Source organism: Protopterus annectens, chromosome 12.part0, assembly GCF_019279795.1.
Source record: "Protopterus annectens isolate FY-2018-M chromosome 12.part0, PAN1.0, whole genome shotgun sequence".
NCBI classification, from domain to species: Eukaryota; Metazoa; Chordata; order Ceratodontiformes; family Protopteridae; genus Protopterus; species Protopterus annectens.
The window spans coordinates 16,086,879-16,102,680 of NC_056746.1; the positions used below are offsets into that span (position 1 = coordinate 16,086,879).

General features: G+C 38.5%; 1 protein-coding gene across 1 annotated transcript in view; it reads left to right on the forward strand.

The window, feature by feature from the left end:
- The window catches only part of ITIH6 (inter-alpha-trypsin inhibitor heavy chain family member 6), a 539,081-nt gene that overhangs the window by 189,152 nt on the left and 334,127 nt on the right, over positions 1-15,802 (forward strand). The window contains exon 2 of the mRNA XM_044090532.1: positions 11,241-11,276. Coding sequence (XP_043946467.1) covers positions 11,241-11,276 — 36 coding nt within the window. The remainder of the gene's footprint in view (positions 1-11,240; positions 11,277-15,802) is intronic.

Below are 15,802 nucleotides of genomic sequence, written 5' to 3' on the forward strand. Positions count from 1 at the left end.
CAGACCATTATGTGTAAATCTATTCCCTTTAATCTCTACCTTCAATCAGCCTAAAACATTATAATTAAAATAGTAGGGCCCCAACATCATCTATAATATTTATGCAGTCTTTCCATGAATGGGTTGCTTAGTGCATGTTTGCATCTCACAGCAGTGTTGCATAATGTATTGCTGCAAAGTTGATGAGCTGATGTTTTGTCTAATGTGCCACCTCTTTGGTATTCACATAGCTATTGTTAGTTACTGATTAATCAACCATGAAAATGGACAACATGAAGTATGTTGACAACCAGATGAGTATCTGCCAATTGCAAATCCAGCATTTCTCATCCTTTCCTAATCTACCTTACATGTACATTATTATATTTATTTTAGTAATTAAAATATAACAAAGAAAGAATGACTGCAACAGTGTGCACTGTTTTTACTTAATGCTCTATATCTACATAAAAAAAACTATGGTATCAATTCATCCATCCATCTGGAACCTTTTTTCCCCAGGGGAAAATCCAGTTACCCAGATGCGAAAGAGAAGTGAAAGACCTACTGGGCTTTGGCGGTCTCTAATGAAAGCAACTGTTATGAAAATGTCATGCCCACTGCAATGATTTGTAAATAAAAAAAAGTGTAGAACAAGAAATCAATTATATTATAGTCAATTATATAAACCCATCTATGGCCCAATCAGAGAATGAAAAAGTTAAATATTCAGCTAAATACCTTTTTGTGGGTGACTTTAACTATTGTTATATAAACTGGCAAACACAGATTGCCAACAACAAATATGCCCAGAGATTTTTGGACTTCATAAATTCCAATACATTTGACAAAATTGTCTCCTACCCACCAGTTATTAATTTTCTTCCTCACACATGTTTTCCCCAGTTGTACCACCCTATTCATTTACCCCCTCCTTAGTCAAATTATGACAATCTTGTTGTGACCTTTTCCCTGAAGTCCTGCTTTGTAGCTCTTAATAACCCATCTGCATTCATGGATTACTCCAAAACAAATGATATATTATTTACTGATGTTATTCATAGTCAGATGTGGCACAGCTCCTCAACAAATCTCGTACATGAGGCTGCTGCCCATGCCTCTGCATTTTACTCCCTCTTGGATAGATGCATTGAGGCATCTGTATCAGTCCAATGTAAACATAACGTCAAGATTAAAACTAAATCCATATGGTGGGACTACCAGATCAACAAACTGTATAAGAAAACAAAAAAGCTTCTGAACATGTGCAAAAAATGTCCACTTCATCCTTATGTCAAAGATTTAAAAATTATAAGTAAATCTCTCCAACTTACTCTTATGAAATACAAGGCCAGCTATGAAACTAGGGTAACAACTAATTGAAAAGACAATAACAAGGCCTTTTTTAATTACATTAGGAGACTCAGAGGTAACAGACAGCTCTGTCCTGAAAGTAACTGTATCGGTACTTCCTTTTGCAACCACAGTGGATATGGCCAATGGCTAACATTCTGACAGACAAATTCTCTTCTAACATCACCCTATTTGCTCTCCCATCTGACCACCCATTCCTCCCCAAATTTCATCCCCTGAAATCATTTTAGACCAAATCCTTTTGGCACATTCCAGTTTAAAATACCAATTCCATGGATCCTGACATTTTCCCTGGATGTATGCTGAGAAGTGTTAAGTCCTATATTCCTATCTAGCACAACACATCCACCACCTCTTCAGTCTGATTGTCTTCACTGGTTACATCCATGATGTGTGGAGAACAGCTGTTGTGGTGCCCTTACATAATGGTGGTCCCTGTACTGCCCCTGTCCTATTAGTCTCACTAGTATTATTTACAAGACTATGGAACATATTTTAGTTGAACTAATAAACAATGACATAAGTGACCTTATATCTCTGGATCCACAACAGTTTGCCTTTGTAAAAGGTAGATCATGTCTGCCTGGTTGAGATTTTTAAAGTGGTTACTGAGGCCGTTGATAAAGGGCATAAAGTTCATTCTGCCTATTTGGTCCTTGCCAAAGCCTTTGACACTGTACCTCATGATGGAATTATTAAGACACTTTCCCAATTCAACATTAACCGCATACATAGTTCACTGGATTGGTACCTGTCTGTACCATTACGGTCAAGGATGCTACGAGAGAAAAACATCACAAGTGGAGTCCCACTAGGCTCTTTCTTGGACACCCTCCTATTTGGTATATACTTTTCTGACACAAAAGCTGATACCCTGATATCAATATGTTATTGCTAATCAGGTTAGCTGTTGATTGCAAATTGGGGACATTTATTAAATGCCATTCTGATGTCTCAAAATTCTCCAGTCTTATATCAGATAAGTGCTATATATATGTCAATGCCAAGAAATGCCGTAGTTTCTTTTGGTAAATCTATCAGTACTTCTGCTTGCCAAACAGATAATGCTGCCCTTAAATCTCGCATGGTTATCAGGGATTTGTGTACCCTTGTTGATAACAGACTCTCCTTTGACCACAATTTCTCATTGGTGGTTAGAAAATCCTTTTACCTTGCACAACATATCCTTTGGGGTATCTCCTCAATTTCCTGAGACATTATAGTCCCACTTTATTTCTCCCTCATTAGGCACATTATTGAATACAATGCCCCCTTTTGTTATGTACCTTGCTAAACACTTAAAACAACCTGACATGCTTCAATATTTCTTCCACAAAAAGATCTCAGCAACCATAGCTACTCTGATAGGTTAAGATTAAAAGCCAAATCCATCTTCTCAGTGTCATAACTTATCCTAAGGGGTGATGTCTGCATGCGTCTCATGCTTTGAATGACCCAGCACTCTTTGATCTCCTTCACTTAAGGAGAACCAGTGACACAACAAACACCCACTCTAGATACATTGGTCCATGCTAACATATCAGCATCACCAAATAACATGACAGGAATATAACCATACATTCTCCATTTGTAGAATAAACTGCTATTACATATCAAGTAGATTGCATTGTTTATAACCTTTAGAACCACTGTGGATATCTGGATGGGTGATTACACATTTTCACCTGTGAAACATGGGGAAAAATTACTAAATGGGGGACACTGTTAGTCACCTCAATTTAATTTTTTTCATCCTGGAATATTGTTGTCTTTGGCTCTGTGCATGTTTGAATATAAAGTGGTATACACACCCCTAATGTAGATCACAATCACATTAGTACATCTGAGTTTGTCTTAAAGGTCAGAATATGGTACTTCATGTTTGCACACTCATGGACCTGCAAACAACAGTAATCCATGCATGTTGAATTAACTAATGAAGAATGTAATCATTTAGTGATTCCAAGTCACACGAGGTGACACTGCTGTTAATTTCCAGTACGAGAGCAGAGCGTATTATCTCCTGTGAGTAATGCCCATCCTTGGCTTCTGATTTGTCCCCTTCCATGATTGATCTGCACTAAGTCTACCTGTAGTGTTTATACATCGCATTATTTCTGCATGATGTCAATGGTATCTGGTATGTCCATTTCTGTGGGCAACTTCCTTTGGTTGGCATACTTTTCCACCTGCTCTGTAAAGGAAACAACACAACAAGGAGTTAAAAGCATGGTGTGGTTTTGTAGTTAAAAAAAAAAAAAGAAAAAAATGCAAATGTATGACAATATGAAGCAACTACATGCTTGCATTGTACATACTCCAGTAACTTAAACAGATATCTTTCCTTTTGGATTACATTAATTTTATCTGATCCAACATTATAAAACACTGCTGTACAGGCACAATATATGATTGTGTCTGGCTGTCTTTTTGTTTTATAATTGTTTCTGTTATGCTGATTAAAAATAAAGTGGAAGCACAAGGAAGTGCAATATTTAACTGTTTCAACAGAATTTTTGGGAGTGGAGGTCAGGCAAATACCTTAGATACCAATATTTTGAAATAAATTGGTATTAGAATTAGACATTTGGAAAGAGCATACTGATTCCCCAGTGTTTTTTGAAAACATTACTACATTTGATTAAAAGGCAAAACTGTGCTGGATAGGGTCAGCTACAACTCTAATTTAGTGATTTTAGTACATACTGCCTGAACTGAAAGCTGAACATTAGCTATGTTATATAAACCCTAGTGTTCTACTTATCTCAATGCTGGGCGACCTCATAGTAAGAATATCAAAGTAGCAGGGATGTAGTAGTGGAACCTTCCAAAGTTGGTAATGTAGGGGTGGTTGGATGATTTCCTGCATAAACAATGGAATTCAATATGTATCCTCCACATCGCTTGGTAGCGACCTGCTGAGAATCTTATATATGGTGCTTTATACTCAACATTTTGCTTTTCAGTAATTTATGATATTGTAATTCAGTGTGCCCCCTTTAATTAATTGAGGCAATTAGAAGTTTGGACATGCATTGCAGTTGATGCTAAGCAGAAAAAGAAGTAATTCAGATGTCAAATGTCACAATTTGTTTAATAAAGTAATTCTGAAAAATTTAACAAGCAGCAAGATTTGTAGTAGCATTTTATTTAAAATGAAATAGACAGTCACACATACACTTACTTGAAGCAGAAACATCACAATGCAATGATCAGAATATATCATTAAATACATCACCATGTAAGTTTCTTCCACAAGTAATCTCCTATCTTTGAAAGTTAAAGAAAGAACAGCACTTTTTTCAACTAATCTGGAAGACTTTGTCAGATATTTTTACTTCCTGATGCTTAACTGTACTGAAGTCACATTTACATTGGTACATTGTGCTTAGAAATCTCATAACTACCCCTCTCAACAGATATCCTGCCTAATTCTTTTCTTATAAACCCACAACTATTAATCCTGTATTCATACTGTAATAAGAATTCCCCTTAATAGTCTTTAAGCAAAATTGTATGGGCCCAATATCACAAACCTGTCTCTTTGCAGAATACAGGTTTCACTTTAACAATTAATTTTGGTAAGTTGCCATTGGATTTTACTGATTTTTGTAATGTGCCTCTTTTTATAACCAAATCTTTATTAAGGACATAAACAATGGAAATAAGATTTCTGTTTTTTCTAGACCTTAAAAGCACAATATTTATATTAAAACAGATAATCCAATTATTTCTATTTTTTTCTGTGAAATTAATGACAGATATAGTACTTATTAAAAATTCATCAGCATGCCATCACACCATCCCTCTCAACTGTACAGATTTCCAAAGAATGTCCAAATTTTTGCTTATATATATATTTGGTCTGTTTTTCATAAAATTGTGTTTTTCTGGCAAATTAGTAGCAAATCATTAAAGATTGAAATTATAAAATAATGACAGATATTTGAGTTTTAGACTTCATGCCCTTCAGAAAGTTCATGCTAATTCAAAACCTGTTATTATTTCAACTTTCTAAGTTTGTAAGATCAATATTTCAAAAGTATCCCTATTTGTATCACTTTTTATGGCTTTGTCCAGATTTCTTAATCTAAGAGGCTGAGAGGTTTGCATCACACTGAGAACGCCAGATCACATATTTCCTGTTTTTAATTAACAGTACAGAGGGCAACATAGTCAGAGGAAAGACACAGACATCCCCTCCTCACAGAAGCACGTATGTACATACACACAGTGGTAAATCAATTGTAACTTGAGCCCTTGCTGATTTTCTAGCCATGACACCCCCCCCCCCAACACACACACACACACACACACACACACACACACACACACACACACACAGTTTTCTTTTCTTTTCTTTTTTTAGACCACACAGAAATGCACATGTTTGCTTTCATTCAAAAAGACTAGTCAAACTGCTGTTATTATACTACATCAACAGCTGTGCCCATCCATTAAAGCCACCAGACTGTGTAAACCTCATATGTCATATTTTGATTAAAAAATGGCCACCATAAAATATTCTAAGTTGCTTGACATGAATACACACTAGTCCTGCAAAGCCAGACTACAGACTGTTTAACTTGATTATGACAGCAGTCAGCCATTTTTATCCATAGACATCTTCCCCGTTTACCCAGCAATTATAGCCCCATTAATGGCCGTGTGCAACTGAGATCCCTGATTCTGATAAAAATAAATAATAATTATGGATGCACTAATGCATTCAGTGTTTGTTTCACACAAACTCACAGTAGCCCAGGTATTTATAATTATTTTACACGTATGCATACTATCATGCAAAGTTAGACTGTTTAAACTCAGTAAACAATGACAGGACGTAAGCTGCTTTCATCTGCAGACAGCACCTGACCTCCCCTAGCTGTGTAAGCCTCATCTGATTGTGATTAAAGAAATACCTCTCAACCTCTAAGTGCAAGAATTGGGGACAAATGCAGGACAAAGATCCAAAATCAACGACATATTTTAAATATTGCTCTAGAATAACAGCTTTTTGTATTAATATGTAGTTTCTGAAGGATATGAAGTCAGAAACTCGTGTCTGTCATTATTTAGTTACTGCAATCATTAAGGACTTGCCAGAAAACCACAAAATGTTATGAAAAGAAACAGACATTATGAAGCAAATTCAGGAGCAGTCAACCACCATCAATTTGGATTTGCACAAACAATAAGCACTAACTACACATATTCCAACGTCTTCCACATAAATGTGCCCTAGACCTGCAAAGCCAGATGGTTACCTGAGCAAACAGCAAGATGTTAAGTTACAAACACCGCCCAGCAGTTATACTCTGCTGAATATGTTATTTTTCTGTGATAAAAAAAATTAAAATAAGAATAACTGTTTTTAAATTAGCACATACATTCTGATAGATATGTCTCAAATTCAGATTGTCTGTTGTTATTTAGTGACTTCAGTCTTCAAAAAAATTGTTAAAAATTCATGACGAACAGAGCAAAAGTGTAAAGAAAAATGATGGACTACTGACAGAATATAAATTCTGAAACTCAATTTATCTGTCGTTATTTGTTAAAGCACTAACAGAACACTGCTGGCCAGAAATGAAATATAAGCAAAATATTTTCTGCATTTTGGAGAGCAGTAAAAGTTGAAAAAGAAGATAGGCATATGTCCCTGAGGAACACAAGCACTACAAATATACTGGTTACAAAGGCAACTGTCAACATGATATGGGATGAGGTCCAGAATGCTTCTTATGCAGGTGATCAAACTAATGTCTAGACTCACACATGTATAGTAGCTAAGGATGGTTAATCTTAAAAAGAAGTCTATATTAACTGTGTATAGGTTATATTTGGAAAGATCCATATATTTTTATTTTGAATATAATTGGTAGGGTTTGAGTGTAATGGCAGCAGTATTAGACTGTTCCTCAGTGCACTTCATGTGTGGAAAGTCAGCAGCAGTGGCTACCTCTATACTTAAAATAAAACTGGTGCTTGCACACTTGCACAGCACCAAGTGTAATAGGTTCATAGGTTCACAGGTGTGTACTAGGCTAATGGCCCTGGAGCCTTTACAAGCCTAAACCAAAAAAATTGCCTAGGCACTGTGCCACTCGATGTTAGTTCACAGTGCCCCTATCCAGTAGGACAACTGTAGTGATCCCTGGGGTGAGCTTTCTGTTACCCATCCACTCGTCAAGATTTCTCTTGAAAAGGGCCAGTGAGGTGCTCTGCTTGACATGAAATGGAAGCTTATTCCAGATATGGGCAGTCTTTGGGAGATGAACCTGTCTCTACAGCATGTTCTGTTAATTGTGGTAATGAGGTTGTGATCTCTGGAGTGTGTGGCACGGGGGGATTGAGATTTCTTTAGGAGTAGCATTTCAATTACAGCTGGGTCAGACATGGCTTTGTAAGTCAAGCAGAGATCACCTCTATGTAAATGATAAGAGACTGAGAACAGTTGAAGTTTCTTGAGTCTGTCCATATAGAATATGTGTTTAAGGCCTAGGATCCTTTTTGTGAAGTACTTTTGTGGTCTCTCCAGCTGTTGTAGGTGTCTGGTCAGGTACATGCCAAACGAGGCATTATATTAATTGACTGGTCTAATGAGGGATGAGTAGAGAGGGATGATGACCTCTTTCTTCCTGGATGCGAAACCCTTGGTTATACGATGTGCCACATAGACAGACTTTCACCACAGTGGCAAAGTGGTGGTCAAAGGTGAGGTGGCTATTGACCTGGGTGCCCAGATCTCTTATGGCCCCTACAGTGTTCAGTGGGCACCCATCAATGTGGTAATTTGTGGGAACTGAGTTTTTTCCAAAGGGGATGATAATGCATTTTTTGGCGTTAAGCTTCAGGCCATGGTTCCGACACCAGTCATTGGTCTCAGAGTGGCCCTTTTGTAGGATGTTTGCATCACTTGGGGAGTTGATAATGACTCCTAGCTTGCAGTCATCAGTGATTCTGGTCAGCCAGAGTCCTTCTGTATTGGCCTGGACTTCTGAAAAGTAGATGCCAAACAGGAGAGGGCCCAGGACCGAGCCCTGTGGGACTCCACTCACGAATGGTTGACAGTTTGACTTGGAATCCCCAACTTTCACTCAGTGGGTCCTGTCTGTAAGCCAATTTGCAACCCACCTAGTGATGTAAGGATTGATGCCTAGTTTGGTGAGTTTATCAATGATACCTCAGTGGGGAATGGTATCAAAGGCCTTGGCCAGGTCGAGGTAAGCTGTATGCACTGCCTTACCCTCACCACAGCCTTGGTGACTGCCTCAAAGAAGTCAACCAGGTTCAGCAGGCAGGATCTCCCCTTGACAAAGCCAACTGTGTGGGGTCAAGAGTTTGGAAATTGTCTATATCTTTGTTAAGCAGGTCCATGATGATGCAATCCATAGCTTTGCATACCAGACTCATCAGGTTAAAGGGGCTATAGTTCCCAGGGTCGGTCGTTGCTCTCCCTTTGTAGAGCGGGATGACTACAGCAGTGTGCCATTCATTAGGGACATAGCCACATAGGTGGCAGGACACTAAACATCGAAAGTGTGATGAGAGACTTAGGGACACAAGTGGACAGTGGTCTCACTTTCGATAACCACATCGCCACAACAGTCAGGAAATCCTTCTACGTGGCACACCTCATCACTAAGGCCTTTTCATCCAGAAAAAAGGAGGTCATTGTCTCACTGTACTCATCCCTCATTAGACCCATTACAGAGTATAATGCCCCATTTGGTATGTACCTCACAAGACATCTGCAACAGCTGGAAAGGCCACAGAAGTACCTCACTAAAAGAATCACAGGCCTAAAGCAGATGCCATATGCTGACTGTCTAAAAAAACTCCAGCTATACTCTGTGGCATATCGTCTACTCACAGGCAATTTCTGCTTAACATACAAGGCCATGTCAAACCCTGAGCTATTGGACATGCTCCACTTAAAGAAATCCCAATCCCTCAGAGCCACACGCTCTAGTGATCTAAACCTTATCATCACAATGAACAAAACATGCTGGAGGGATAGGTTCCTGACCCAGAGACTCCCCATACTCTGGAATAGACTGCTCATACATGTCAAGCAGAGCACCTCATTGGCCCTCTTCAAAAGGAACCTTGATGATTGGCTGGGAGATAGGAAATTCACCCCGGGGATCATGTCAGTCACCCTGCTAGACAGGGGCCCAGAGAAGTAAATATTGTGGGAAAAAATTTACAGGGAATTGTTATGGCTAGGCTTGCATAGGCCTTAGGGCCGATAGCCTAGTACCAACCTATGAACCTATTCACACTCAGATGGACAATGACTGAGTCATATTTGTATTTGCTGAGGAGTGACCTGAGTGCATGTGTTATGTGGTGGATCCTGACACCTGATAGACAACTGACTTTCACCTTCTCCTTGTTCAACCTAGTGAGTGGGACAGCAGTGTGCCTCACAATTGAGTCTCCTATGATTAGTACATTGGACAAAGTGTTTTGCCTTAAGAGCTTAGGTTGAAGGGCACACTGTGGTGGTGAGCTATGTTCTCTGAGGTTGGTATTGTGGTGGTCAAGTTCATTTCTGTCTCGGGGGTCACTGTTTGGGTACATTTTTATTGAGAACCTCCACGTAGGTGGGTGTATGGCTTGTGTTTCTATGTGTGGGTTGTGATGGTTGGTGTTTTGGAGGGCTGTGTGTTCTCTGTAGTGAGTTACAGGTATTGACCTTCTCTTCTTGACCAACTATTCCAGTCTTGGTTGGAGCATGCACTGCTTCCAGTTTGGTGATATAAAGTGCATTTCTCACATGTATGTGTGTTGAGAGGTAAGAGGAGAGGGTTGTCTGTATACATTAGACAGTTGCCACACTGTCTCAGAATGCCCAAGTGCACCACATTAGCAGGAGAAAGCACAGCAAACTGCCCTACAATCATACCAGGAGGGGTGGTCATAACTAATAAGTAATGGTGCTGTTACTGCATAGGAACAGCTAGTGCTGATAGTACCTAAGTGTGCTACAATAAATGCTACAAAAGCCTGTTAAAGTGCTAGCTGATTAAGCTAATTGAAGTGCAAGAAGTAAAAGAACAAGCAAGTACTAAGAGGAAAATTGAAGAGCAGACTTTCTGGCCCCAGTAATAGTTTACATCAGCTGAGCGCCGCTGAGTGTTGCGCAAACCCATTCAAACATGGGCTTTTAAACCAGAAAGTTGAAAAGGATAGAAAAACTGCCAAGACAGCCATTATACTACAATTTCTGGACCAGAAACCACTCCTCTTGTGGTAGATAGGCTACCTAGTGCTTACCACTCCCACTGATAAGCTAGAAGGCTTCTTTAATACTGATTTGCTGCTGATGCTATTTCAGAACTGAACAACTTGAGAGGTAGTAGAAAAAACATAGTCTTCAAGCCAGCCATTTGCCCTTATTATAATGTTCTACTTCATAAACACACACACGCACGTACACGCACACACACACACACACACACACACACACACACACACACACACACACACACACACACACACACACACACACAAAAATACATGCAGACAAACATGAATACATAGGGATGTGAAGACACCTTCTACAAACTAGCCATGCATTTCTCTCTGGTATGCCACATGCCTTCAGTTGTTGATAGGAAAGCATTTCCTAAACAGTGGAAGGTGGGAAGAGCTAGAAAAAGCTAGGAGGTGGGACTTATAATACACAAAATACTGGTGGACATTAATCTCTGGGGCTTATTTCATCTGAGTTAATATTTATTTAAACTCTGGATAGAAAAGAGGAAAGGTCTTTGAGTAAATGAGCAGAGTTTGTGTTGTGGCAAGGAAACAGAAGTAACAATGTACATCAACAATGCATATTATTCATTTCAATTAACTTTCTTTTTTCTTTCTAGAGGTACCGTCGTCAGGCAACAGGTTCGCCGACTAAGGTAAGTCTGTGTAGTGTAATTACCTAGTGTACCTTTTTTACAGATTAAGATTTGTCTAAAGATGTGCAAAAAGAATAAGGACTAAAAATGACAGTGCTTTGTTGTTTAACACACAGATTGCAGAGAACAATAACATTTTTCTATCAAAAAACTTTCAGTCTACAGAAGATGGCAGCATGTTTCTAAAAGAGAAGGTAGAAAGAAGAGTTAAAGGGCAGGTGAAAAGGAATAAATTGAAACTGAATGTGGGGGGACTGAAGAACATTAAGGAGAAGAAAGACAGACATTGACAACATGGCTCAAGCTGTGGATGTACAAAGCCAGCTGGATGACAACTGTATGCTTGTAAATGTAATAAGCAATGAAAACAGTGGGATTAGCAATGAAAACAGTGGGATTAGCAATGAAAACAGTGGGATTAGTAATGAAAACAGTGGGATTAATACGACTAATAGTGATAAAGATCATTCCTTTGTAACAATTGATAGAGCTGACATTACTGAATTGGAAGCTGAAGGTTCTTCAGATCTGGTCAGAAAAGATATTCTCGTAATTAGAGATTCACTTATTAGAGAAACTGATACTTACATTTGCAGCGAAGATAATGAACTTCAATTAGTGTTATGATTGCCAGGAGTAAAAAAGCAGAATGTGAGACATTTCTTACAATGCCTTAATGTAAGGAAGTACGGGTCTGTTTTTATTCATGTCGGTACAAATGATCTCATCCGCAAGGACCCTGTGACTGTTAGTAGGGAAATTACAGTCCTCTCAGATAGCATAGCTTGTACAGGTGTTAAGACGCATTTTTAGAAAGGAGAGTCATATCACCATGAATTAAAAGATTTTTGGGGTAAATACCGACATGAAAAAAAAGTCCTGTTTTAAAAAATTGGAAATGTGTAGAGCATCCAAGCCTAATTTTGGGCACATGTGTTCAGGTAGGATGGCATGCATTTTTCAAGATCAGGGAAGATAATTTTTGCTTAGCTATTTCACAATATTTGACAAACACAAGGCAGTATTTTTGCCAGGCTGAACATTTAGCAGTTCACAGATAACATTTGATGCATCTTTGACAGTTGTTAAGGCTAGCAGCAATAATCATAAAGTTTTTTTTTTACTGGAAAATTTACTTTGCTATACTCCCACAAGATCAATGCTGTTATTGTTTGCTAAACATATTTAAAAAACAATGACTGGAAACCAGTTCTGTCAAGGTATAAATGTTTTTTGTAACAAACATTCTAACAAAAAATCAGGTGGATGTGTTATGATAGGAATTAAAGATAGTTATGAGACCTGGGATTATTACATGTTCAATTATAACAGCAGTACTATAGATTGTGTAACTGTGACAATAAAGACAACCCTTGAATATATAACAATTGGTGGAGTGTATAGACCACCAAAGCCAAATGCTGATGACCTAGAGGAATTTATATATTTCTTGCATGAAACACAAGAGGGAAGAATAATAGTGGCTGGAACCTTACATTTACTAGAAACAGACAGGAATAATATTGATTCAACAAAAATAGTAAGGAAATTACTCACAATGTATGTCCAGGAACAACGGTTGCTTCAGATTGTAAAAACCTACCAGGGAACAGAACGTACTAGACATTGTTTGTGTTCCTGAAGAAATTACTGTTACTTCATGTCAAATTTACCTCCTTTGATGTGCAATGATCATGGGGTTCATCATCATCATCTTTCAGCTGTTCCCGTTAGGGGTTGTCACAGCAGATCATCTGTTTCCATTTCTTCCTGTCCTCTGCATACTGCTCTGTCACACCAACCACCTGCATGTCCTCTCTCACCACATCCATAAACCTTATCTTAGGCCTTCCTCTTTTCCTGTTACCTGGTGGCTTCATCCTTAGCATCTTTTTCCCAATATACTCAGCATCCCTCCTCAGCACATGTCCAAACCCACGTAATCTTGCCTCTCTGGCTTTGTCTCCAAACCTTCCAACCTGGGCTGACCCTCTAATATACTTATTCCTAATCCTGTCCACCCTCGTCACACCCAGTGCAAATCTTAACATCTTTAACTCTGCCACATCCAGCTCTAACTCCTGCCTTTTGTCAATGCCACTGTCTCCAACCCATATAACATAGCTGGTCTCACTACCCTCTTGTAGACCTTCCCTTTCACTCTTACTGGTACTCGTCTGTCAGAAATCACTCCTGACACTCTTCTCCACCCACTCCACCCTGCCTGTACTCTCTTCTTCACCTCTCTTCCACACTCACCATTACTCTGAATTGTTGATCCCAAGTATTTAAACTCATCCACCTTTGCCACCTCTACTCCTTGCATCCTCACCACTCCTCTATCCTCCCTCTCATTCACACACATATATTCTGTCTTAGTCCTGCTCACCTTCATTCCTCTTTTCTCAAGAGCATATCTCCATCTCTCCAGGGTCTCCTCCACCTGTTCCCTACTATCACTACAGATCACAATGTCATCTGCAAAAATCATAGTCCATAGGGACTCCTGTTTGATCTCGTCTGTCAACCTGTCCATCATCATTGCAAATAAGAAAGGGCTCAGAGCTGATCCTTGATGTAATCCCACCTCCACCTTAAACACGTCCGTCACTCCCACTGCAGACCTCACCGCTGTCACACTACCCTCGTACATATCCTCTACCACTCTTATATACTTCTCTGACACTTTCGACTTCCTCATACAATATCACAACTCCTCAATAGGCACCCTGTCATATGCTTTTTCCAAGTCTACAATAACACAATGCAACTCCTTCTGATCTTCTCAGTACTTCTCCATCAGCACTCTCAGAGCAAACATCGCATCTGTAGTGCTCTTTCACGGCATGAAACCATACTGCTGATCTCTAATCATCACGTCCCTTCTTAACCTAGCTTCCACTACTCTTTTCCATAACTTCATGCTGTGACTGATCAGTTTAATCCCTCTGTAGTTACTACAGCTCTGCACATCACCCTTATAAAGGTTAATTTGTTGCTAGATAATTCTGTCAAAGTGAAAGCTAAACCAATGCACAGAACATTAATAACAGATTATATGAAAGCAAAACAGTAACTGTGTAAAACTAATTGGAGTGATGTGTCCAATGGAAAACATGCAAAAGGAATATGGAAAGTTTTGAAAGAGAAATTGTTTGAATGCAAAAAATAAAAAAAATGTAAAACAGTAGAATCTAGGTGCACAGTGGTAGGAGGATATATTTCCATGCGAACATGATACTTGATTAAGGTGAGAGACCAAAAATATAAGAATGGCAAAAGAGGTTGAACTACAACTTTGAAAACAAAAATAAATAAGCAGGACAAACAATTTAAGCACAGAGGGAGAAAAAATTTGAAGAAAATTTATAGAAAGATATTGAGCATAATAGAAAACCATTTCATAGATAGATAAGATGTAGAAGGGGTAAAGACACACAAACTGATAAACTGTATAAAGATTTTACAATTAATTCTTAGACATAACAGATTATAGATATATTTGCAAAATGTTATGCAAAACAGTTGGGCTATACAAAGGGGGTGATAAGTTGCCCTAGTGGCATCCAGGTAACCTCAGATGCTGAAATCAAATTAGGTTATATTGAAAAAGAAAATAGTATCAACAATGTGTGCATGCAGCCAAATAATAACACTAGAAAACTACAAAATTCGGCTCATGTAGTGCCATAGGGAGTCTTTAGGGCAAAAGATGTTCAAGTACCAGTTGTTAAATCACATAAGCATAACTCCAAAAGAGAAGACACCAGTCTTAGTAAATCTTTAGAAATGTCAGTATATTAAATAAAAACATGAATCACAATGCAAAATATAATGGTTAAGCGCTTTCATCCCAAGACACACTGGGACTTCATCAGAACTGTTTCATTAACTAAATTAACAGCTTATGTAATAAAATTCAAATAAAACATGTAACACATCCATTAGACTGCTTAAAGGAACATACCAACCAGAAATACTAAGATGTCATTGTTAAAAAACTTTTAGTACATACGTTCATAAGTTCATAGGTGTGTACTAGGCTAATGGCCCTGGAGCCTTTACAAGCCTAGCCCAAAAAAATTGCCCAGGCACCATGCCACCCAGTGTTAGTTCACAGTGCCCCTATCCAAAGGGCAAGTGTAACCATCCCTGGAGTGAACTTTCTGTTACCCATCCACTCATCAAGATTTCTCTTGAAGAGGTCTAGCGCGGTGCTCTGTTTGACATGAATGGAAAACTTATTCCAGAGTATGGGCAGTCTTTGGGAGATGAACCTGTCCCTATATATTATTGCTCATTCACATTAAAAGTCCAACTTTTAATCCACAGTCTAATGTAAATAATTAAAACATGTAAAAAAATGTTGGTAAAAATTGTTTAAATTATATAACCAGTTGATAAATTAAAGTTTTGCAGCACTAAACTTCAGTATTAGGCAATATAAGTATGTTCAGTGAGTCCAGGAATTGTGATAGCATTTAACCTAAGTTGCCATATCAATTCTGTTTTCTCTAATTCTCTCT